The sequence below is a fragment of the Typopeltis vanoorti genome, chromosome 14 (assembly GCF_054136105.1).
Source record: "Typopeltis vanoorti isolate ZY-2024b chromosome 14, IOZ_Tvanoo_1.0, whole genome shotgun sequence".
NCBI lineage: Eukaryota > Metazoa > Arthropoda > Arachnida > Uropygi > Thelyphonidae > Typopeltis > Typopeltis vanoorti.
In genome coordinates, this window is record NC_143562.1 from 46,237,501 (window position 1) to 46,264,219 (window position 26,719).

Here is a 26,719-nt window from a genome sequence, read left to right on the forward strand (position 1 = left end):
CCTCCATATTCGCGGATATTGCCCCTAGTGACTATCATTTATTCAGGTCCTTAGAACACATCATCATCATCATCACGGGCTCACTGCCCCTTGATGTCTGATGCCTGTTTCACTATCTTCTTCCACCTTTTTTTGTCCAGTGCACAGTGTCGCAGTTTTTGTACACCCATTCCACACCAGTCTTTTATATCGTCTATCCATTCTCTGTATGGTCTACATCTTCTGTTTAAACCATCCAAAATACCAAACATAAATGTCTTTATCTTCCGATCCTCACTCATTCTACAGATGTGTCCAAATAATTGCAGCTTCCGTTTTATAATCTTCTGCATCAGATTCAGTTTTGGTTGTATCTTCAGATAGAGCTCTTCATTGGTGATTTTCCATACCCATCCTATTCTTAGAATCTTCCTGTAACAAGTTATTTCAAATGACAAAATTCTTTTTCTTGATTCCTTATTTATTACCCACGTTTCAGATCCGTACAGTACACCGTGTTTCCAATACTCTTAGTTTTGTTTGCAGACTGATCACTTTACTTTTCAGATGTTATCCATGGCTTTCAGATTTGTTCTTCCCTTTGCAATCCGGATCTTTATTTCTTTTTTACAGTCCAAGTCATATGTCAGTTTACTACTTGTATCTTTTGTTTCATGTTCTTCTCCCCAAATACCATTGTCTTTGTTTTTTCCAAGTTCATAAAAAGTCCAAATCTCTTCCCTTCCTCATTTAACAGTTTTCAGTGTTTTTTGTAGTTCAATTTCGTCTTCTTCAATAATAACAATGTCATCTGCAAATCTCAGATTGTTAATTCTCATTCCATGTACAGATATTCCTTTGGCATCTTCTTTCATTTTATCCATTGCTCTTTCTAAATGTGCGATGAAAATGCTTGGTGATATTGGGTCTCCCTGTCTAGTACCTCTGCTTGTTTTAAACCATTTCCCCAAATCATCACATATTCTAACTGCTGCAACTGCATTCTGGTAAATATATTTTAATACAGCTATTAGTTTTTTTATCAATTCCATAGGATTCCAGAACTGCTAATATCATTTTCTGGTCAATACTGTCAAATGCTTTCTGAAAGTCAACAAAGCAAGTATATATGTTTTTGTTTTTTCTCCTAGCTTTCTCTGCTATTAACCTCATTGTCAAAATCTGTTGAATTGTAGTTCTATCCTTCCTAAATCCTGCTTGCTCGTGTGCAAGGTATGCTTCCAATTGTGTTCTCAATCTTTCTGTCAATATGATTATCATCACTTTACCAAGGTGACTTATCAAGGCAATTGTTCTATAAATTTTGCATTCTAGCTTATTTTCTTTCTTGTATAATGTTACTAATATTGATTTCACCCACTCCCCTGGCATTTTCCCTTCTTTCCATACCATATTTCATAGTTGGTGCATTTCTGTAACCATACTTTCACCACCATATTTAATCATTTCTCCAGTAATGTTATCGTTACCACGACTCTTTTTGTGTTTTAGCCGTCCTATTGCTTTTTCTACCTCTCCTCTTAAAATGTCCATATCATGCTCATTACCTGGTGGTGATATCCGCTTCAATTCTTCAGTGAGTTTCCCAATGCTATCTGAATCTAGTTTTTCTTCATATAACTCACTACAGTATCTTGTCCACGGCTGTACAATTTTTTCTTTATTCATCAAGAATTTGCCCTTTTCATCTTTAATTGTGGTCTGTTTTGGTTGCCACTTTCTATTAATGGTTCTGATCATTTTGTATACCTCCCTTGTTTTATGCTCTCCATAGTACTGTTCTATATTGTGGCATTGGGCTTCTAACCATTTCATTTTATCCATTCTGACTGCTTTTTTCACCTCATTACACTTTCTTCTATATTGCTCTTCTATTTGTTCTGATGTATCCCTTCTTATCTTCGACATTCTTTTCTTCTGTACTAACATCAGTGTTCCTTGTGTAATCCATTTCTTCTTGATCTTCTCTTCTTCTGGTATTGTTTATTCAACTGCATCTTCTATCTCCTTCATTACACTTTTCACTCTTAAATTCGAGTTTTTTTTCTTTCTCCACACTTTTAAGTTTCTCTGCTTACACTGTTCAGTACCTTCTTCCTATTTCTGCTTCACTTATTCGTGCTGTATCTCTTCTATTCTGATGTTGGGGTTTATATTTCTTTTTCAATTTCATCTTGATGATTGCAATCACTAAACTATGGTCCGAATCTACATCCGCTCCTTGAAAAGTTCGACATTGCTGTACTGATGTTATCCATCTTCTTTTAATCACAATGATGTTCAAAGGAGTTTGATATCATTTTTTGCCTCCAAAGAAAAAACTTTTTTCAAAAAAAAATTCTGAACTTAGTAGATCGTTGGAATAAGGTTATTATTAACGACGGCGATTATAGAATTGATAATGTTTATTTGTTCTTTAATAAAATTTATATTAAAAATGCAGTTCAAAAAATTGATTACTTTCAGGTTCCCCTTATATATATATATATACAGTATATATATATATATATATATATATATATATATATATATATATATATATATATATATATATATATATATATGCAACAGGAACTAATGGGATATCAGAAAGGATGCTAGAAGAGTATGCAGCTGAACTGGCACTTCCGATATAATGATCAGTCTATTGATATGGATTTGAACGGTGGTGCAAATTCGGATGTGTCCGGATTTGCACCACCAGAGAAGGGCGGGTGAATCTTACAGATTCAAGGTAATCATTGGTGTACCTTAAGCATCAGTCCTTAGTCTATTGTTATTCAATCTGCACATTAATGACATACCTTTGTACCACCCCTTGTGCATAAGTATCTTAGAAGCGATGTTGAAGATTTTGGAAAAGTTGGTCAGAGCTTACATTCAGAACTGGGTTGACAGAGAATCCCTACTTTGCAATAAACAGCATGGGTTTACTAAGGAAAACTCATGCTAAAGAATTTGTTGTTTTAAGGATACTTGCGACATAAGACTGAATGATATAATCACGTAATCACAAGAAAGATATTTATTTAACCAAATATTTCGGTCTGGAAAAAGTCCTCTTCACATCTAGTTTCCCTCTACCATCTTTTTGGGTAAGATATATAGATGACATATTTGCTATTTGGCCTCACAGTAAAAACACTTTATCTTCCTTTTTAAACAGTATTAATTCCTTACATCATCGCATAAAGTTTACTATGGAATTAGAAGAAAACAACCAGTTATCTTTTTTAGACGTTCTCCTCATCCGATCATCTTCAAATATTCTTACAACTACAGTATACAGGAAACCAACATTCACAGGTCGTTATATTCTGAAAGAATCAGCCCATCATCCATGTCAAAAAACAGGAATTATAAAATGTCTCATCAAAAGAGCCAAAACTAATTGTTCTACTTTTGATTATCTACAGAAAGAACTTTCTACTATCCAGCAACACATGAAACTCAATGGCTTTTCTGAAAAAAGTATTCAACGTCTTCTTACATCTTATAATCCTCCACAAAACAACAAAGATTCAATACGTCGAGTACCTATTCCTTATATCTCCGGTATTTCAGAACCTATCGCAAGAATTTTGAAGAAATATGATTTAACAGCTACGTATTCTCCTATTAACAAATTGTCTTCTCATTTTCCTTCTCCTAAAGACAAACGCTCAACTTTGTCTCTTCCTGGAGTTTATCAAATTCCTTGCAACTGTGATCTCTCTTACTTTGGACAGACTGGACGTTCTCTTGAAAAAAGAATCCAAGAACATCAATCATCCATTCTTCACAATAAACCTGAAAAGTCTGGTTTGGCTCAACACGGGATTGAAACTGACCACAGCATCCTTTGGTCCAAAACTCGCCTCTTACATAGATCCCGTTATAGGTTCGAACGTTTGTTCAAGGAAAGCGTGGAGGCCTTGCTCCATCATCCCAACCTGAATCGTAATGACTGCATATCTATATCAAAAATCTGGGAAAGCCTAATCAAGATTACTCATTAATTTTTTTTTTTATTTTTTTTTTTATTTTTTTTTTTTATAGCAAATTCAATCATGTTTCTACTTCAAAATATTTCGTTTCATACTTAGTGATATAACATCACGCGACATGTTCTAATTTCAACGATCTATTGTTAGTATTCTAGCTTGTATATTTTTTTTTAAACTGTTCTTGTAATACCACCGACGATGGTCTGCTATTTCCAGACCGAAATATTTGGTTAAATAAATATCTTTCTTGTGATTACGTGATTATATCACTCATGCTAAAGAGTTAGGCAAGGGGAATGAATACACCATGATACATTTAGATTTTGTTAAGGCTTTTGACAGCCTGTGTAGCTCAGTGGCTGTGGCGTTTGCACACCACCGCGCTTGGCTGCACGAAGGAAGGCTTGGTTTCGAGTCTAGTCGGCGACTAGAGGAAATTTTTCTAAGCCTTTTTTCGACCGGTTCCCGAGTTAGTCGATCTCTGGCACGGGCGAGCAGGTTTTTCCTCCCGGAAACTCGGGTTTTTCGTCCTGTAAACTCAAGAAAATCGACCGTAGAACCCACATTATTTCAGACATTAAATATATTGTGTTATGGTTAGGGACCACTAGATGGCGGCACATTTGAGCCGTCTCTCTTCACTGCGTACCGCTTAATTAGTGATAGCCTTGGGCCATCTGTCTCTGATTGGGTACCAGTGGAGATTGAACTGCCCACTCAGTCTCCAAAAGTTAGATAGGGCTAAATGGCCTCGCCTACTCCCGTATACGGGAATAAAAAAAAAAAAAAAAAAAAAAAAAAAAAAAAAAAAAAAGGCGTTAGCTGATTTTTTTTTTATTTTTATTTTTTTAAGGCTTTTGACAGAATGCAGTATGGAAGACTTTCATAAATTTGAGAATATGAGATGAGATTACAAACTATTAAGCATGAATAAGACGATGGCTGACTGACAGATATCAAATAGTGGTAAATGTGGGGGGGGGGTGAATCTGTAAGATTCAAGGTAACCAGTAGTGTACCTCAAGCATCAGTCCTTGGTCTATTGTTATTCAATCTGCACATTAATGACATTGGGTATTAACATTGAAATAACAGCCATTTTCACATGCTCACAATTCCAGCCTATTCAAATTATTATTATTAAAATTATTACATGACACCTCCAGGGAGTCCTAAGACTAGGCTGACCATACGATCGTTTTGAACGGGACAGTACCGTTTTTTTTTTTTTTTTTCATATTTACCGGCAGTTCTGTCGTTTTAATAAAAATGTCAGTTTTGTCCCGTTTTTAATAAAAACTATAAATATACTTTAATATTGGTCGATCATAAATTATTATTCATAACCTATAATCATATATCGATATCATGGATACCAGTGATTTGTATAACCATGGAGTCGCATTGTTCGATACTAAATATCGATATCTGCAGTGATTTATTCAGAGAAAATAAAAAATGCATGCATTTTTTATTTTCGTGTCTCTGACATTTACATTTTCGTGTCTCTGACACGACGTCTGTTCTACTGTAGCATTAGTTTTTATTTGCCTGTATGCTAACCGTTGGCTTTGTTATTCAATGCCGGTGGATTAAATTTCATAATTTTAAAAGTTTCAAGTCTTATTTTTTAAACCTTTAAGTCTATCCTTGCAATGTCGGCGAAACTGCAGTTTCAATAATGATCTCCAGAAAGAATTCAAATTTATTAAACTGGACAAGCTGTGTAACGATAAAACAGAAGTGGTATGCGAACATTGTAATGTCCATTTTTCCGTTGCTCATCGAGGTAGAAGCATTTACGTAGCCAGAAACATAAGGATGCTGAAAAGACTCTGATTTATTAAAAACATCAGCTTATTTACGGTGAGACGTGATGTTGATAGTGAAAGCGATAAAATTGCAGCAAGTCCAGTTCATGTTGCTTATCATACTGTGCTTCACGGCAAAAGTTTTTACGCAAATGACTGCTTGTCAACAATGATCAATATAATTTATGAACCAAACTTTTCTTCAGCACGTACCAAATCAGAAGCAATAATTACCAACGTTTTATCACCATTCATATTGGGCAAAGTCAAACTTTTTTTTTAATCGTCTTACTTTTTCATGAATACAGAATATTACAGAACCTCGTCCAGTTTTTGCCATCCCAATGTCTCGTTTTTGTCTCAAGGAAATATGGTCAGCCTACCTAAGACTCATCGAGGGAGGGCACCTACTCTAAATCTCAGTCTCCGTCATCATCTACACCAGCGCCATCTACTGTCTACCACCACCATTAGTATTTTCACAGACAATTGCAAACATCCATCTCCTGGTGGGATTCGAACCCACAGCCTATTGGCTGGAGAGCGGATACGATAACCAATCGGCCAACCAGACTGGCCGCATCAAATCATTCTGCAAGTACTGCATATCAGCATTACTCATAATTACTCAATCTATCAGTGCATCATCAGCAATAGCTGAATGTTACATGTCAAGTTCCCATGACGTATTATATTGAAGGGATTATGATTGATGAGACTAGGGATCTTGTCGTTTTTGTAGATGGGAAGTTGAAGTTCAAGGATCATATAGCAAAAGTTGGAAGTACAATTCAGAAAATAATGATAATGCAGAAACCAACCTTGACATGTAAAGGTAAGGAAGTCATTTTGCCTCTTTATAAGTCCTTCATAAGACCTTACTTGAGCTATTGCGCGAAGGTATCCTAATTTCCGTGATGATTATGATATAGTGGAGAGATTGCAAAGGAGAGTGTCAAAATTGATATCAGGATTGTGGAATACTGATTATGAAGACTGACTGAGAATTTGTAGGCTGCAAACAAGAGAAAGGGGGTTGATATGATTGCGACTGACTCACAAACTTCTGAAATGGTTATGCAGACTTTCAGTAGATGGAATTTTTCATTTTACGGAGGATGGGGAAACGATGTGAGGGCATCCATAGAGTTAAGTATAATTGCTGTCAAGAAAGGCTGTTTGGGCTGATTTTTCTCTCATAGAGTGGTAGAGTAGTGCATGATTGGAATGGATTGACGTTGCGTGAATGAATTCAAGCACAAGTATTACAGCTGGTAGACGATTTTTGTCATCTGTGTAAAACATAAATCATAAATATAAAGGAATAAAAATAGGAATGGAAAGAATATGCGATAGTTCCATTATACAAGGCTGGTGAAAACACTTTGTCTAAATACTGAGTTATTAGTTTATTTGGAGTGATAGGGAATATTTTAGAGAAGTTGTAAGAGCTCGCATACACAGATTGGTGGACACACAAGATATACGCTACGAGGAAAAAAAGCACATGAGTTTGTTACTAAAAGGGTGGTCTTTTCTTATCAAATGCTCTTATTTTATGATAATGTTACTGCTGAGATGGATAAATTGGAGGAGTAAAATATGATACCGTTGGACTTGCCTAAGCAGTTTGATAGAATAACACCTGACAGGCTTTTGCGTGAACTGGAGATGTGGGTTTTAGATGTCGATAATATTGAGAGATGCAGTGTCGCACTCGGGATTTAATCTTGGGGGGGGGCGCCGAGTTTACTAGACGATTTGAGAATACACACCACGCATTGAATACGGCCTGTGACTGAGATCTGCACTGATCACCAATATATGATACCTGTGATCTCCTCTGGCCCGGCTCGGGCAAACGAAGTAACTCTCGGTCCGTCCGAGCACTACTGCGTTCACAGCGGCCATGATTCCTAAGGGCAATGGGGTAATGCCACCTTATGTGACCGCTAATTCATAAGTAGTATAGAAATAGAAGACATGACACAACCTAAATAAAGAAATGAATTTTTATTAGGAAAAGATTTTTGGAAAATTTTCTAGTGTTTTTTTCTTTTTCTTTTTGGGGGACAGGGCCCCTTGGCTCCCCTTGGTGTGCCACTGGAGAGATGCGTATCAAAAATTGGTACACGGTCGGGGTGATTCTGCCACATTTATGGTGAAATGTGGTGTATTCCAAAGAACAGTTCTTGGAATATTTCTGTGCAATCTATACATTGATAACATTAGAAAGGAGAACAGGAGATGTTTGATTGTTTTCTGAAGAGGCAAAGATGGCTAGAGCAATCGGTGATGCTACTAATACGCCACTTACAGAATGATTTGAATATGCTGGAAAGTTAAGCATATAAAAATTATCAGTTAATTTAATGTTAGGAAGTGTAAAGCTGCACACATTCGCATGATGAGATTTCTAGCACGCATTATATTAGTGGAATTATTCTACAAAAAACTAATGAGGCAAGGGAACTTGGCATTATGGTGGATAGGAATTTGAAATATAAATTCTTCATTGCAAAAACTGTAAATACAACCCGTAAACAATTGCAATGCTGAAACAAGCCTTCACATGTAGGGAGTAGGTAGCCATTGTGCCTCTTTACATGCCTTGAGAAGGTCGTATTGATTACTGTGCACAGATTGGTTATACTGGGTTTGGAGGGGATAAATATGATGTGGAAAGTGTGCTAAAAAGCTGACGAAGATTATATCCAGATTGTGGAATGCAGATTATAATAACAGATTTGGAGTATGTTTAATACATACTTTGGTTAACAATAGAAAGATGGGTGTTATGATAGAAGTCTAATAATCTTCTGAATGAGTGTTACAGGATATCGTCTGTGACATTTTTCGTTATATGAAAGCTGGGGGACAGAACACAAGGAAATCTATGACAGTTAAGTTTGTTTGCGGTTAAGAAATCGATAAGAGTTTATCTCTCAAAGGGCAATGAAAGATTGGATCAGTTTGCCTTTTGAAGTCGCAAGTGATTATGGTGGAGAGAAGTTAAACACAAGGTATGAGAGTTGCTATGATTGATTTGTAGCCTCCCGGAATGACTCGACATTCTGTGGAGGGCTCAGAGCTTAGGGAAAAATGGTGAATGCATTCCACAGCTCTAGGCTGCCTGAAGAGAGATTCAATTTTATTCGCCGACCAGACGTACTTTTTCTAGAACTTTCTTCAAACCAGTTTTAACTTATGGATCTGAGAGCTGGGTCAGAAGTAAAACCCTGGACCAAAGACTAGAGACCACAGATATCAGAGTCCTGAGAAAGATTAGAGGCGTGAACAGATAGCATTAATGGCAATATCATATTAAAAATGAGGATATTAGGAAAGAACTTGACATTGTATGCATCCAGGAATGCATTAACAGCGCTAATCTCAGGTTGTATGGTCACTTAAACAGAATGAGCGAGGGAAGATTAGCGAAACAAGTGTTCTCTGCTAGGTTGGCAGCAAAACGACCCAGAGGAAGGCCAAGATATAGGTGGATTGATACGGTACAAAGTGCCTTAGACGATAGAAATATAAGATCTGATAATGATAATATTGGAGTCTTGACAATGACAGACTAAATTGGAGGAAAATTGTAGACAGGAAGTTAGTAATGATGTAAATTTTTCATGTAGTACTATCTTATCCTGTACACCCCCTGAAAGGTACATGTCAGGAATTTAATGATGATGATGATGAATTATAAGAATAGTCTAAGTGCTAATTTATTATATTCAAATCCAGGAGCATCAGAACCATAGAGGTTAAATTAAAGGATACGGGATTTATTTTGCGTCTTTATTAGGCTCTGATAAGACCACACCTGAATTATTGTGTGCAGATTTTGTCTCCCGGATTACCAGGGGATAAAGAAGCTGTGTAAATAATGCAAAGTAGAGTTACAAATATTATATCCTGATTATGGTATTTAGATTATGAGGACAGATTGTAAATATGTTGTCACTGACTCTGGTAAACAATAGAAAGAGGTGTGATATGATAGATATCTATGAACTTTTGAATGGTTATTATAGGATAGCATCTGATGAAAATTTTCGTTATATGGAAGGTGAGGAAAGATCATAGGGGTGTCTATGGAAGTTAAGTTTGTTCATAGTCAAGAAAGATGTAAGAGCAAGATTTTCTCTCAGAGAGCAGTGAGTGAGTGAAATAGTTTGCTTTTAGGGACAGTGAGTGCATCTAGTGTGAATGAGTTTAATGGAAGGTATGAGAGCTGGTTTTGGTGATATATAGTCACCTTCGATGAGTCTTTGACTCCTTCGAGGTGGCTTATATAATAATAATAATAATAATAATAATAATAATAAAATAATAATAATTACTATAATCTCGAAACTTGAAACTTTTGTCAATACTGTCATAGCTGCTTCCTTTTGTCAGTAGATTGAGTCGTTTATTTTTCCTTGTAACCCTGGGTGGTGGTCCTAACCAAGTACTGCCCGCCGGTGCTAGCTGAGTAGTTTATAGAGGTCTGCTACTCTTAAGATTCTTAAGATGATACAAATTACTAGGAAATGAATGCAATTTATACGGAAGAATACTGGTAGTGGGAGGTAGATGGCGTAATGTCTAGATGGCAGTAGTGGTAAAGAAGTATTATGGAGTAGATGTATGCCTCCCTAAGAATTCTCTGGGCTCCATGGCAATTTCAATAAAAACAATAACAGCTTGACGCTTTAGGTAATTTTATCTGTGTTAAAAAGAGTTTATTTTTCTCTAAAAAAAAAGTTGTGAGTTTTCAATCCATAACACAGAATACTGATCAGAAGGACATATTATATGAACGGATATTTGTACACTCTTCTTATTAGATTTGACTACTTCTGTCGTAATCCAACCATACCTATCACACATACTGCTGGGAAAGAGATCAACAGACACCATAGTGCCAGGAAGAAACAGCCAAAGCGCCCACTTTAATAAGGTGTAGGATTTCCTTTCGATGTGATGGCTGCAGTAATGCTACTTTCCACAAGGATACAATAGCAATGAATGAATTTTGATTCATTCTTTCTGTAAGCATGTAATTATGTTTCGGACTGTTCTGGGTTGGACTTCTCTTGACTTCACCTGACGCTGCAGTTCATCCCACATATGTTCTGTAGAGCTGAGATCAGGGTCCTGTGGAGGTCAAGTGTGGTGACGTTCATGTCCACATACCATGCCCTTACAGCAGCAGCAGCCTTAAGACACTGCGTAATGTTTTGCTGCAAGAGACAAGGGTCATTTCCGTAATAACGCCATATAGTAGGAAGCATTGCGTTTTCCAGAATGTTCAGATACTTCTCAAAGTTCATTGTTCATGGCACCACGGAAGGAAGTAAACATGGATTTCCATGATAGGTTGTTTGTAGAAATGGTCCGGTGTTAGGAAGGATTGCATTTTCCATTGAATGCTCAGATATACTTCTCGAAGTTTAATATTTGTGGCACTTCAAACGGAGGTTCGAGGACAAACCAGGAAAAACTAAACCATACTACCACACTGACATCTCCGAATTTTATGGTTGATGTTGCACACTCTAGTAAAAGACGTTCATTGTACACCTGCCACACCGGTTCATTTGCTCTGTAGAGGATGTTGAGTGATTCCTCGCTCCATAACACAGATTTCCAAACTTCAACATTCTACTGTACACGCTCTTAGCACCACTGAACATGGTGCTCCATGTTGGTTCGGGTAATGTGGCCTTTCATATTGGGGATTTACCACATAACCCATTTTTGTGAGCCCTGGTTCTGCATGATATATGTGCAGATTCGTGTTCCATTTGTTGCCCAGAAAATATAACGACCCGGAATGTCGGATCACGAGTTGTGGTTTTTGCACATTATTCTTTGTAGAATCTGACGGTGACGCTCAGTGAGTGCACATGATCCTCTACTGCGGGCAGCATAGCAGTTTAGTACATGTGCTTCAATCTCAGTATTACATCACTGATTGTGTACTTGAGATTGTCAAAAATTTGCTGAATATATAGGACTCCATCAAAATGCTTCTTTCAAACTTCATGAGTTTCCTTCTCACATTCATTTCACCTATACACAGTTGTACTGATCTACGGCATCATAGTTCTGCAATTTATATCGGCTACAAACAGGTGACTCGTTACATGTCACGACGGACCTTGCCTATTGAGGGAAACGCGTGCGTTCATTTCCTTCAAGTAGAGTTCAAATAAAAATCGTTTGTTATAGTTAATTGCAACGTAGAACTTAAGTTTAAATAGAAATATTACGCCACATTTGACTGTAATTTATTGTGATTTATATATACAAATAAAAATTATTTATTGAACTGGTTATAACATAAATTATTTATATTTTTCTACAATTGCATCTGATGTTGGCCCATCATATACCTTTATAACAACTTTTCGACTAAAGGTGAGTTAGCTGGTCTGATATGTCAGTGGAATGATAAACACGTTTCCTTCGAGAAAGTTGTATTTCCCCCCCATAAAATTAGGTATACTGGCTTGTAGAACTCGAGCGATTAAAAACCCTGTCCTTATAACCTGTGTTTATTTTTCTGGAATTCTAGTAACCCAACCCACGTACTGCTTAAAGGACTAATCGAAATCTGTCCCCTCCTTCACTGATGAGCCTCTATAAACAGTATCATATCATTCTTTCATATCCAACTGCAGTGCCATCTTTCGGTTTCAAGTACCCCAAAAAATTGAATGATTAACACACTAGTTTATTCTCCATGTTCCAAGATGGCGTTTTCACAAATATCCTTTTGTGAGTGCAGCAAATGGAGCCTGGTCAAGCCCTGAATGATACTACGCTGGACTTTGTGTTCTGTGTAGTATATGAAGTGTATTATAATGTGAGATTTCGTTTTTGGGGCTCGGTTTTTGCAGTATTCAAAATTAATGAAATGCAGTGTAATTTCCAGTAATAAATTACGTGAAGCATGAGATAACAATTCTTGTTAATTATGTCTACGGTGAGTTATCTTGTTAATGTCATTTCGTTTTCGCTTAAATTATGTCTTATGTACCGTATTAAGCGAATTAACTGTGGGAACCTAACTAACGAAAAAAAAAAACAAAAGAAAAAAAATAGTTTCCTAACATTTTACATGGAATAATGTGTAGCACTTTAGTAATATTTTGATTTCAAAATCGGAATTTGACAGACTAAGTTTTATTTTACATATCTGGGTTTTCGGAAAAAAAATAAAAAATTTAAAAGGAGGATTGACAACTTATACTAGTTCATGTGGACAAAGCTTTAGATACATATTTACATTTATTTTTCTTACGCATGTTTGTGTGTCTGGAAGATATTTTCTTCCTTAGACAGGATTGGATATTTGGGACGCTTAGATGATGATGTGTAAGAATCATCAAGTGCGGTTGTGCAAATTAAGAATAAGAATTTACATATAGTGCCTTTTACATCATTCAAGTTTTTGCAAGAATTTAGTTTTAAATATTTTAAAGTTTACACTTTGTGTAGGATTACCCATATATAAAATGGGCATGTAAAAACCTGGTATCTGTTAATCAAAGAAGTGTGTATGCTATATTTGTAAATGTTTGCATTTTTTTATTGTTAAAAGTAACATTAAAAACAAGAAATTTGTTAGGTTTGCAGGAAGCATTTATGACTGGTCTTAATTATTGGAAACGGCAATGAATCAAAAATAGTTCTTTCTGACAGAAATTGCATCTGCTGTAAGCATTTATGACTGGTCTTAATTATTGGAAACAGCAATGAATCAAAAATAGTTCTTTCTGACAGAAATTGCATCTGCTGTAAGCATTTATGACTGGTCTTAATTATTGGAAACAGCAATGAATCAAAAATAGTTCTTTCTGACAGAAATTGCATCTGCTGTAGGCGATATTTATTTGGCATGCATATATGAATTTAATACATATATAGTTGATGTATATAAATTATTTATATTCACAAGGAATATCTAAGCAAATTTTATATGACTGCAATTATTATTTGCAAAAATGACAGTCATTAAAAAAAATGACACAAGTTTGTCTTGTGATTTTATATTGCAGATGATGTATATGACTTTTTTAATGATTGTCATGTTAACAGCTAATAATTGCAGAAAGGTTGGAAACCTATAAGACATTTCGTACACTGGGATTAGATATGTGATTCTCAGTCAGGTTTGCAGTAAGCAAAGTTATGGTTTCACTTTAGGCTTTTTTATTTATGCTTTTGCATAATTAAACTGATATCCATTCAGTCATAAAGGAAATAAATCATCCTCTTGGCTGTTCAGGCTGATTACGGTGCTCTGTTGATCAGATTTTCTCCCCACTCTGTATATACTGTATTAATTGGTATGAATAACAGAGTATCCATAAAGTAATTAATCATATAATTTATTCTTCTTCTTCTGAATTACAGGATTATAATTCATATAAACCTAAAATGAAATATCTTTCTAGTTTTTCTTTGTGGTAGTGCCAACTATGACTTTAGTCCAATTTAGATCTTATCAAGATCTTTAACCTTGATTTAAAAAACAACAACATTTATATTGATTGAACTTTCATTGGAGTTATGCGGGAGGAATTGGGTGTATAAGGACAAGAGAGACATCAGATTTGGTTTCTCACAATGTAGAATTCAAGTCATTCATTTGAATGTGATAAACTTCATTAAAAAAATTTTTTTTTTGGAATTGGTGAATATCACCGAGGATGCAAAGTACAGTATCCTTATTATTAGCATCATGGAGCAGTATTGATGAGGAAGAGGTTGACAAGGGCTCTTTTGGCAACTGTTGCCCACCCTATATGTAAAAACCAATTCACCTCACTATTCAAACCCATATGCATTAAGTATTCAGTGGCTGCTTCTCATTTTTGTTAAGTGCCTATTACTATAATTATTATTATAATGTTTTTCTCTTGTGAATTGTGCTGTCTTCAGCTTATAAAATGTAACTAAAATACTGAAACAAGGTCTATTAAGAATCATATGGTATAAACGTGTATGAAAGACACTTCTCATTAATAGCTATGAAATCAACCAAGCCATGTTACCTATATAACAGTCTGACTTACAGCATATCTGGCTGTCAGTTGCATGATGCTACAGCATGTGGCCGAATTCCCCAGTAATCTGATTTCCATATTACCAAGTAAATTCAATTATATGATAATTTCTTTCTCTTTCAAAGGAAAAATATTCCACTTGCTATTCTACTATGCTCCATTTCTTATATCATCACTTAATGAATGTACTTTCATATAAAGCCTCTGTAGTGCAATTGGAAGAACAACGGTACATTGTGCCTTTCGATTGGAATAGGCATAAGTTCGATTCTCTTCACGACGGGAGGAATCTTTATATGGACGATTTCAATCGAAGGTGAGTTAGCTGATCTCATACAGAGGCAGCAGGGTTTTTCCTCCCGGAAACTCGGGTTTTCCATCCCGCATACAGACAAATCGGCCCTTCGGAACACACGCAATTTACAGACAAAAAATACTAGTTGTGGTAGTGGTGGAGGTGGGCGGTAGATGGCGTTGATGGAGATGAGTAGAGGTTCGGTGTAGTGGTTGAGACAGTTGTAGGTGTCCTCCTGCGATGAGTCTTCGGACACCTTGGAGGTGTCACGAATAATAATAATAAATAATCTGATTCCTTCCTTGTGAACTTTGCGACTTTTCGACAAAGCAAAAATCAGTCCTAAACTTTAAATTACAGATGCCAAGAAATTATATTCTTGGTTTAATCCTTTATCCAAGTGTAAGCAAACTAAGTTTGCATGTGAAGTAACTTCACGACTGGGCAACTCGTATATAGAGGCTAATGGCTTCACATCACTTGCCTTAGTATCCAAAGATGCAAAGTACCTTTCCTTATGGATATATAATGCTATGCATTATGAGATGGGTCACTACCCAGACCAGCACTGAGGTCTCATCATTGGGAGACAGACCCAGAAGTGATACCAAGGTTGAAGTAATGCAGAGGTCATATTTCCATATACAAGTATCCAAAAGGTGTCACACCTTATCACTAAAATACTCTAGGTTAGTGATAGATGCTGAAAGTTTTTCCACTTAGTGCCTTCCCATAATGTATTGCATTATACCTGTCTGTAAGGATAATGTGCTTTGCATTATGAGATACTAGGTCAAGTGATGTAGTCATTAGCCTCTATATACAAGTTGCCCAGTCGTGAAGTTACTTCATGCACAAACTTTGTTTGCTTACACTTGAATAAAAGATTATACCAAGAATATAATTTCTTGGCATCTTTAATTTATAACATAACCAAGTGGATAAACTTTAAACAAGTCCTAAACTTATTTCTTCACATTAATTTGATTTTTTTTTTACTTGTAATCTTTATTACCATAGAATTATATTAATAGAACAAACACTTTTAATTATTCCAGTGTTTTACCTTCTTCAGACCACAATCGATTATTCAGTTATAATGCTTACACAGTTTTCATCCTTTTTACTTATAGCAAATAAAGGCTAAACAATCTAATTCTTTCCTGTGAACTTCGTGACTTTTCAAAGAAAAGTCAAGGATTAAAACAAAAGTCAGAGTAAAACTTATTTCTTCATATCAGCTTGGCATTTCTTTAACAAAACATGAAAAAAAGTTTCATTATTCTTAGCTAATATTCTTTATTATTAATACTCCAAGACTTTATGGAGTCAAAGACTCATCTGAGAGGTCCTTTTATCACACATACATCTCATCATACCGTGCCTTAAACACACTCAAACTCCTTGCAGACACCACACTCTCAGGCAAGGCATTCCAATCATTCACAACTTTGCACGAAAAAACCTGCCTCTCACTCCCCTACTCACACCCTCTTTATACAGTTTCCAGGGATGACCTCTGGTTTTCCCCTGATCTCCCACTATTCTCTGTAGAACTTCTCCACCATTGATCTTATAACACCCCCTTACCAACTTGTAGGTCTCTATCATATCTCCCCTCTTCCTCCTCTCCACCAGACTCTGCAAATTACATCTTCTCAATCTTTCCTCATACTCAACATTCCAGAGGTCAGAAACACCACCTTAGTCAGTCGCCTTTGGACCCTTTCCAACATCTCTTCATCCTTCTGAAAACCCGGTGACCAAATCTGGGCACAGTAGTCCATGTGTGGCCTAATCAAAGCCTTATACAATGGAAGGAATCTCCCTACTTCTACATGTCAGTGTCCTCCGCATCATTCCCAGAAGCCTTTGTGTTGTCTTCACAATTTTGGCGATGTGTGCCATAAATTGTAGATCCTTATCCACTATCACCCCCAAAATCTCTTATTTCCTCTACCACCAACAATATATTCTCACCAAGCATAAATTCTGCATCCCATCTTTGTTTTCCAAATTTTAAAACCTTACATTTTGCAACATTGAACTCGCATCCCCATTTCCATGCCCAATCACTCAATTTATGCAAGTCTTCTTGCAAGACCACAACATCCTCACTACTATTTAGTCTACATTCAGTGAATTCTTTTGTTACATGTTTCTAATGAGACATGTAACAAAAGAATTTTGTATATGTCTCTTACTGTCATGATAAAGATTTGATTATTATCAAATCAGGAATAAGGTTTGATTACTGCTTTCTCTTAATTTGTAAATGGGCATACCACATGATATTGAAAATATCATCATCAAATTCCTTATATGTATGCTTTGGAAGTGTAAAGGGTTGAGAGTACTGCATGAGAAAGTTGGTCATTACTATCATCTTATCAACAGTTTTCCTTCAAATTAATCTGTTATCTGTCAAGATTCCAATATTATCAAATTTTATATTTCTCTTCTAAGGCACATCTCACTGTATCAATCCACCTAGATATTGGTCTTCCTCTAGAAGTTTTTTCCTGGCGTTCTGGCAAGAAACAATTGTTTTGCTAACTTTCCTCACCCACTCTGTTTAAGTGACATTACCACCTGAAGTTGGCTTTGATAACACATTCCTGAATGCCAACTGCATCAAGTTCTTTCCTAATATCCTAATTTTTAATATGATATTGCCATTTATGCCATCTGGTAACTCTCTTAATCTTTCTCAAAACTATCATATCTGTGGTCTCCAGTCTTTGATCAAGTGTTTTGTTTCTAACCTAGCTCTCAGATCCATAAATTAAAATTGGTTTGAACACCACTTTGTCTACAGCTGGTTTAACGTTTTGACTAATTTCTTTCTTATTTCATATTGATTTATTTAGCTGACCTCCTATCATACCAGCTGTGCTAATTCTGGTTATTTCCATATTTAATGTGCCATTTTCACTGAATGTTTTGCCTAATTAGCTTAAATGTTTTATTTGTTCTATAGGTTCCCTATTAAAGCTTAAGTGCTGGGAGGATATGATTTTTGTGATTTAATGGAGTATTAACAAAACTGGAAAAGGATTAAAAACTTTTAATTCTTCCACTATTTTATTTCATTCTTTCATTCAGAGCTCTTTCATATTAAATTTAGAACAAAAGACTGCTTTTGGAATCTGCAGCTGCCATCAGAAATTAATTGAATTTAAATAAATACAGATACAAAAAACTTCCCAAATTTGGGAAACATTAATCTTCAGATATCTCAAATCACAACATAGGTCTCCTACAAACATAGTGGATGTCACACCTAGATAGGACTCTAGTGTTATATCCCCGTGTTTCATTTAGTATTGTGTAGTCTTGTGAGTGTCATACAAGTATTAGTTTGTACTCCCTGAAGGTATCTCAGTCCCTTCTATGAAATTTTGAATGAATTAAAATAGTATTAAATCCTTTCCTAGTGCTGTTAATAATCTGTTAAATCTCCAGTATCATATTCTATAGGTTCTGCATCCTGATGTCAACTGCCTCTTTTCATTCTCTTCATTTTTTATTACTAATGTTTTTACTAAATTTATTACAGCAGTTATCATATTTAATCAGATAATTCTGCATGCTTCATACTGGATTTATTTAGAAATATAACATCATCTGCATGAAATAAAGAGCTGAGATTAACATCTCCAATTTTGATATCAAGTTTAGCACTACTGTCCTTCATAATGTGATCCATATAGATGATGAATAACAACGGAGATAATGAGCACCCTTGTCTCACACTGATTTAGCATCAGCCCATCTTGTTCTACCTCCTTCAATTCGAACTGCTGACTTATAACTTAAATATAGACTATGTATTGCCCAAAGTAATGTTCTATTTACATCGTATAACTGTACTGTTTTAAGCAGTTTTTCTCTTGGTACCTTGTTATATGCCTTTTCTAGATCTACAAAACTTATTACATATGGATCCTTGTTACGAGGGTGGTCTGAAAAGTTCTCGACCATAGATGGCAACAATATTGGCAAGATTTTTTATTCCTAAGTTGGTACATCTGTCATAAGCATCCATGTGAAATTGCAAGTCATTCTATCAAGTAGTTTGTTTTATACCGCTGTCTGAAGCAAAAGTGTTGTCTGTATCCCCTTGAAATGGATAAAATTGAGTATTGTGTGGTTATAAAATTCTTTGTAAAAGAAAGTTTAATGCCAAAAGAAATTCATTCGAAGTTCATAAAAGTTCATGGCACTCTTCTCCTTCGTTTTCGACAATTAAAAATGGGCTGCCGAGTTTAAATGTGGCCATACCAGCCTTGAAGATGATCTATGTGAAGGACGTGGATCATCTCCACCCACATATATTCCCATGATTTTTTAACTGTTAGTCAAAGTGAAAATCTGATCCTGACAGCCTGTAATTTGGCCTAAATTCAGCATGCCCTTCTTCTTCTCCAGGCTTCTCTTCCAAAATTTTTCTCACGTATGCTTGCATAAATCTTACCAGGAACACACAGTAGGGAAATTCCCCTGTAATTTTGACATTCAGTTTTATTTTATAATTCAGTGTTATATGAACTCAACTTCAATCATCCGGAATTTGACTCTCTGACCAGGCCTTTTGAATTATACAATGTAGCCAATGTAAAGTTTTTCATTCCTCCATATTTGAGCATTTCTGGTTGAATATCATTTACCCAGCTGCCTTTTCACGTTTCAAGTTTTTGATGGCTGTTTGTACTTAAAGTATTTATGTATTCCTGTTGACTGCTTCCTACCACTGTGTTATCACTTCTTGTTTCAGCAGTTTTTCAAAGTAATCACTGTAGACATCTCAAATATATATATATATATATATATATCTTCAGTTTTCATGTCCCCTTTATTATCTTTAATTCCTTTCACAGTGCTCGTTCCTTTATTTCTGACCTTTTTTCAATAGCCTCCAGATATTTTATCACCTTTCTGGTGTTTTTTTTTTTTTTTTGTGTTCTTAACAAAGTATTCCAATGAGTTTTATTTAGCTTGTTGTACACAGCACTTTACTTTCTTACATTTTTCTCTCTCTCTCTCTATTTGCTTCTCTTCTCTCAGAGCACAAGTTAAATGACTTGTCAGAAACTTTCGATAAGTTTTCTTGACTGTCTCTTTAATTTTTTCAGTCCACCATGGAGTTCTGATTTTTCTATCCTAGCAGATGACCTCACCATGTCTCTGGCTGAATCAGTCGATTTTCTTCAGTTTACCACAGAATTTCCATGGTTTGGTGTGTGTTTACAAACTTCATTTTTTCCTGAACGATGTTTATATATTTGAGTCTTCAGTGCACATCTGGAAGCTACTTAACTCTGATTCATTTCAAAACTTTTTTACACACACTTCTTTTCAGTATGAAATTCAATTCTATCCTGTTGAAAACTAAATGCTGATCACTTTCAGTTTCAAATCCTCCGTATACTCTTGTGTCCTGAATTAGTGGAAAAACATCGCTATCTACTATAACATAGTCATTGAAACTTTTCTGATTTCTTGCATCTTCTCTCCATGTGAATTTGTGAACATTATGTTGGAATGTAGTGTTAGTTTTGCTGTTTTCTACAAATTTTCACAAAACATTTCTAATGTGTTAATCATTTACTGCTCTGCTATTTAGATCTCCAAGGACCAGCTTTTCCTTTTTAGTTTTGTCAGCTGTCTTCTCTGATGCCTTGAAAAAATTCCTTAACTTCTTCCTTTTTAGACCTTTCTGTGGGAAAGGTTCCCCCATTATACTAGTATTTGCCCTCATCACTATTTGATACTGCCTACCATTTAATAAAGCCCCGAGCTTTATAAAATGGAGTAATATACCTGTCATCGGGATTCTACAAATATGCTTGTCCATCCACATGTAAGTTGATTTTGCTTGTTGAGTAGCTGCAGAATGGTCAGAATAGAATATGTTGCCCAATCTGCAAAAAAATGAACTTCTCCAACCATGATGCAGAACTACTAATCACTTTGTTGAATTGTTGGAAGTTTTCCCACATGGTTATACTCAGGGGCTGCTCGTGGCACCGTGGAACTGCAGTAGAGTGTTTGTAGTGCTTATCGTGTTTACTCCATCTCTTTAAATATTACATTTAAATAAACATTTAAATTTAAATAAACATTACAATTAAAGGATTTAATTGTAATGCCCAAAAATTGTAAACCCATTCCTTTAATTACAGTTAAAGGAATGGATTTTATTTTTAAGTAATTTTGAATTATTCTAAACTATATAAATTTTATCGATAATAAATAATATTTTTTCATGAAACAAAACAAGAAGAATATATTTTATTTTTAAGTAATTTTAAATTATACCAAACTGTATAATTTTATCGATAATAAACAATATTTTTTCATGTTTAATTTTTTTAAAAATTTTTACCATAATTTTGATATTTTATCCAAACACGTATACACTGTACTTACAGTGTGTATGTATATTTCAAAAGTTGCAGCGCCCCACGATTTCAAGTCACGAGCCGCCACTGGTTATACTATAAATTAAAGATACCAAGAAATTACATACTTGGTTTAATCCTTTATCCAAGTGAAAGCAAACATAGTTTGCACCTGAAGTATCATCAGGACTGAGGTAACTCGTATATAGAAGCTAGTGGCTTCACATCACTTGCCTTAGTATCCCATAATGCAAAGCACATATCCTTATGGACATATATAATACTATGCATTAATGGAAGGGTCACTACCCAGACCAGTTTCACTATATAAGTGAAGGGAGGTCTCCAAAAACTCAGACAATCCCCAGATCATTCTAAACTCAGCAAGTCCGAACGATTTGAAGGATCATTTTACTCAGCTGTGGTTCCACTCAGCGACAGGCCCACCCTGCCATGGAGAGGAACCCTCAGTATTGACTCTGCTCAATGGCAGGCTCACTACTAAGCAGAGCCATAAACTCAGCAGTGGCCCTACTCAAAGACGTGCAAAAACCCACCCCCGAGCAGAGCCTCTCATGTCTCTGTGTGGCAACCATTTCAACACTAAAGCGTATCAGTGGGAGGCAGACTCATAAGTGATAAGGTGGAAATAATGCAGAAGTCATATTTTCATATATGAGTAGCCAAAAGGTGTCACACCTTATTATTAAAATACTGTGGATTAGAGATAGTTATTGGACGTTTTTCCTCTTGGTTATACTATAAACTAAAGATACAAAGAAATTATTGTAGAGTAGATTTATTTTGTGGCAAATAGGCCTTTGCATAATTTGTTTAGCCCTTTCTATTAGCATATAAAAACAAAACACTGGCATGCTGAAACAAACTTTGAAAAACCACAAAAATAATGAAATTGTAATTAACAACAAAGAGACAAAACATAAAAATCTTAATATATGAGGGTTGTTTGAAAATTTGGTAAAAAAAAAAAGTTAAACACTTTTTTTTTTTTTTGAAAAAATCACCTTTATATTTCTCAATATAGTCTCCATTGAGATCTGCACATTTGGTCCAGCGAGTTTCCAATTTTTTCATCCCATCTAAAAAGTAGGATTTGTCAAATTGTGCAGAATAGTCATTGACAGCCTTGATGACATCCTCATTCGAAGAAAATTTTTTCCCACTGAGCCAAATTTTTAAGTTCGGGAAGAAGTCACACGGGGCCAAGTCCGGTGGATGCGGAACCAATTTGAACCTCAATTCGTGCAATTTTGCCATTGCGATGGCCAATGTATGGTATGGTGCATTGTCTTGATGAAAGAGTTTTGTGTGCCAATCTTGGCCATTTTTTTCTTCAATTCTTCTTTAAACAGTCCAACAGTGACACATAATAGATTCCTGTTATTGTCTTACCCTTTTCCAAATAGTCTATCATGATAATTCCTTTGGAATCCCTAAAAACATGGCCATCACCTTCCCAGCTGACAAAACGGTCTTCACTTTTTTCAGTGCTCTTTCATCGGGCATTGTCCACTGTTTTGACTGTTGCTTGGACTCAGGTGTGTAGTGGTGGATCCAAGTTTCGTCTACAGTCACAAATCAACACAAAAAATCCTGCGAATTGCAATTATACATCGCCAAATACTGCATTGAAATGTCTTTTTGCATGCCCATCTTTTTCGATCGTCAGTCAACAATTGCAGCACCCATCATGCACACAGCTTTTTCATGTGCAATTTTTCGTGCAGGATATTATACACCCAATCAGTTGAGATTCCTACAATTTCAGCAATCTCATGCACTTTTACTTGGTGGTCTTCCATAATGATACCATGGAATGATACCTTCACAGTGACCTCAGTTGGGCATCCAGAGCATTCTTCATCTTCGATGGACTTATAACCACATTTAAACTCATTTATCCAAAAATAAATAGTTTTTAATGCTGGCACAGAGACCCTATGAACTGCATTAACTCGGCTTTGATGTGCGCAGCCGTCCGCTTCTTCAAATAAAAGTGTTTTTATTGCTGCACGAAACTAGTTTTTCTCCATTTTTATGAAAAATGCGAACACAGTCATTTTAAATGGTTGGCTGAGTGGTTAGTGTATTCGCTCTCCAGCCAAAAGGCTGCGGGTTCGAATCCCGCCATGAGCATGGATGTTTGTGAGTGTGTGAAAACTGGTGGTGGTGGTGGTGGTCGGCAGTAGATGGCACTGGTGGGGATGATGAAGGTGGTTGCGGTTAGTAGAGTGGTGGAAACGGAGAGCTGTGGAGTAGGTGCCCTCCCTTGATGAGTCTTTGGACTCCCTGGAGGTGTTATGTAATAATAATAATAAATATTTGCCAAATGAGAACTATGTGTCGCACATGGCTAAAATTTTGCCAGGGGTCATGAAAAAGATGATACGTGCCACGTATTGGAAATTCACCAAACTTTTCAAACAACCTTCGTATATACATAAAACACCTAATCTAACAAGAAGATATGTTTTAATTTCATACTGCCCACTATGCTATGCGATTTTGAAACAGAAATCCCACACCGATACTAAAAATACAAATATCAGAAACATACTTCTAAATACCCCTACCTCGTGACCCTCAAGTGCTACACTGATCTTTTCAACTCTGTTAAACCAACAGATAATCTCTTCAAAATCAATTACTGCTAATCCAGAAGCATTGGTACCAGGCACAAAACATTTTTGTCTTGTGGCTCTTGAGAGCTGACTTGACCTTTTATAGTCACAGAAACTATTCTTCAGAAACATGCACTCATGCTAATACTTATAGATGAATTTCATTGCTCACTGTGAGGCTATCATTCTACTTATTGAAGGTCTGAAGTAGCTTCAGAAAAGTTCCATGTTTGGTCTTCAGACTTGTAATGAATGAATAAAAAAAAGCTAAAATAATTAAAAAATGATAAAAAAAATATTCTTACCTATTCACAGTATAATTTACAACCTTTCAGAGGTGGGATCAAATTAAAAAAAAAATATTACCAGCAATGTGGGTGCCAAGAACCATACACCTCTTGTCTCCATCATTACACATCCATCTTCGTATTGGAAAACCAAAAATTAACTGCTGCATAAAGAAAAAAAATGTATTCATCTTAAAAATTAAATTCATTTACTAACAAAAAAACAGCTACATTATTATCTTCATGATCCCCATAGGTCACAAGATTCATCGTGGGAGATCAATACAAAATCTATCATACCACTCCTTAAAATCATCCTCCAGTTGCACTTTCAGGTAATACATTCCATTCTCCTGTCTCTCCATGCAAAAAATTTACTTATCCATTTATTCACTGTTTCCTTTTGTGACTTCTAGAGATAATCCCTTGTCCTTGTTCCTTCTCCTCATTCTACCATATGAAAAATCTCTTCTCTTCAAGGATTAGGAATTTGCTTGTTCTGGCTTCACTGGTCTTTCCATCTTGCTGCTGGTCTCCTCTCCTCTCTCTCTTTCCCTTTGGTCTATATCTAACCACTTCTTTTGATAGCCGATATCTTTCCATCCTAAACAGATGTTCTTTCCATTTCTCTCTATATTCCTTGAACTTTTCATTTACATTATAAATATCTAGTTATTTTCTGATGTCTTCATTTCTTATATGGTCCAATTTTGGGCATCCTTTTATTGCTCTTAAAAATCTCATCGCTGCAGTTTGTATTTTACTGAAAAATCTCTTTAGTGTTAATATAATAATAACCCTTCAACAGATAAATTTTTCACATATCCCTTCTTTATCTTCTAGCCACCAAACTCTGCATGCCCTCAGTCTCTCCTCATAATCAACATTGTGCAGTCCTGATATCAGTTTTGTTATCCGTCTCCACACCCTCTCCAAGGTTACTTCATCCCCTTCAAATCATGGTAACCAGATCTGAGCACAGAAATCAAGATGTGGTCAGTCCAACCATGCTTATCTTTCATGGTCAATGTCCTCCTCAGTATTGCAGAATTTCTCTGAGATGTCTTCACAACCTTGGCAATATGTCCTCTGAACTTCAAATATCTATCTACAAGTGCCTTAAGAACCCTCTCTTCCTCCACTTCTGCCAGTATAATGCCACCAAGTGAGTATGAAGCATCCCATCTGCAGATCTCAAATTTCACAACTTTACATTTAGTTGCATTAAACTGATATCCCCATCCAGCTCAATATCTACCTGTAGTCCCACGACAGTATCATTGACATAAAGATATTGTCAAAGATACTACCAGTATTGAACCCTGTGGAACTGGGTTGTACTGGTTCAGTATCTGAAACCACTTATAACCTCCCTCCTTGATACTGCTTTACCCCCTCCTATATAGAACTCTGATGTCTACCAGAAAGCCAGTCACCAATCCAGTATGTTCCACTAACTTTATATCCAAACCCATATATTGCAACTTAAAAACCAGCTTGTCATATGTCGCCCATTCAAATACCTTTGAAAATCCAAAAAGATGATAGTGTGTGCCTTACTTTCATCCACTGCATTTGTTACTTTGTTGTAATTTTTTTTTGTTGTTGTTACTCCCACCTACAAAACGTTATTTGCAAACTTATAGTACATTTTGTACCATCTAAGGATTTTTTTTTTTCTAATTTTATCAAGTTTATATATTTTTAATTTATTTTCATATAGTTCAGATAGTTATAGTTCATGGCAGGATTCAGACTCGCAGCTTGTTGGCTGGAGAGTGGATACGCTAACTACTTGGCCAACTAGGCTGTGTGTCCTTTAACAAATCCTTACTGGCCTGTATGAATAATATTGCTCTCATCTGCCCAATTCTGCATACAAATTCTTAGCAATTTCCCAAAATCATAATGACTACAGAATACAAACAGGTCTGTAATTCAATACCTCTATTCTACCACCACCTTTTATGCAATGGCACTATCTTACCTTCCTTCCACTCCCCAGGAACCTGACCTGTTACAAGACTTTCATTAAACAGCAGAGTTAATTGCATGTTCATTTCTACGTCATGTTCCCTTAAAACACGTGGTGAAATTCCATCTAGTCTAGCTCCCTCTGACAATTAGCATATTCAGTATTTGGAATACATCCTCTTCATTTACTTCTAACACTTCACCACTCTTTATCCTTCTAGTGATAAAGCTTGCTGTACCAATATGGAACAC

The 26,719-nt window shown here is 35.8% G+C and overlaps 1 protein-coding gene across 2 annotated transcripts in view; it reads left to right on the forward strand.

Annotated features, from left to right (window-relative positions):
• Positions 1–12,557: 12,557 nt before the first annotated feature.
• LOC150099422 (uncharacterized) overlaps positions 12,558–26,719 on the forward strand; it is a 69,651-nt gene continuing 55,489 nt past the window's right edge. The window contains exons 1-2 of one of the 2 annotated variants that reach the window (XM_090403436.1): positions 12,558–12,779; positions 25,337–25,658. Coding sequence is in view for 1 of the 2 variants with exons in the window: in XM_090403435.1 (XP_090259561.1) it covers positions 12,771–12,779 (9 nt within the window). In the remaining variant the exon portion in view is untranslated. The remainder of the gene's footprint in view (positions 12,780–25,336; positions 25,659–26,719) is intronic. The other variant, XM_090403435.1, reaches the window with a different exon arrangement.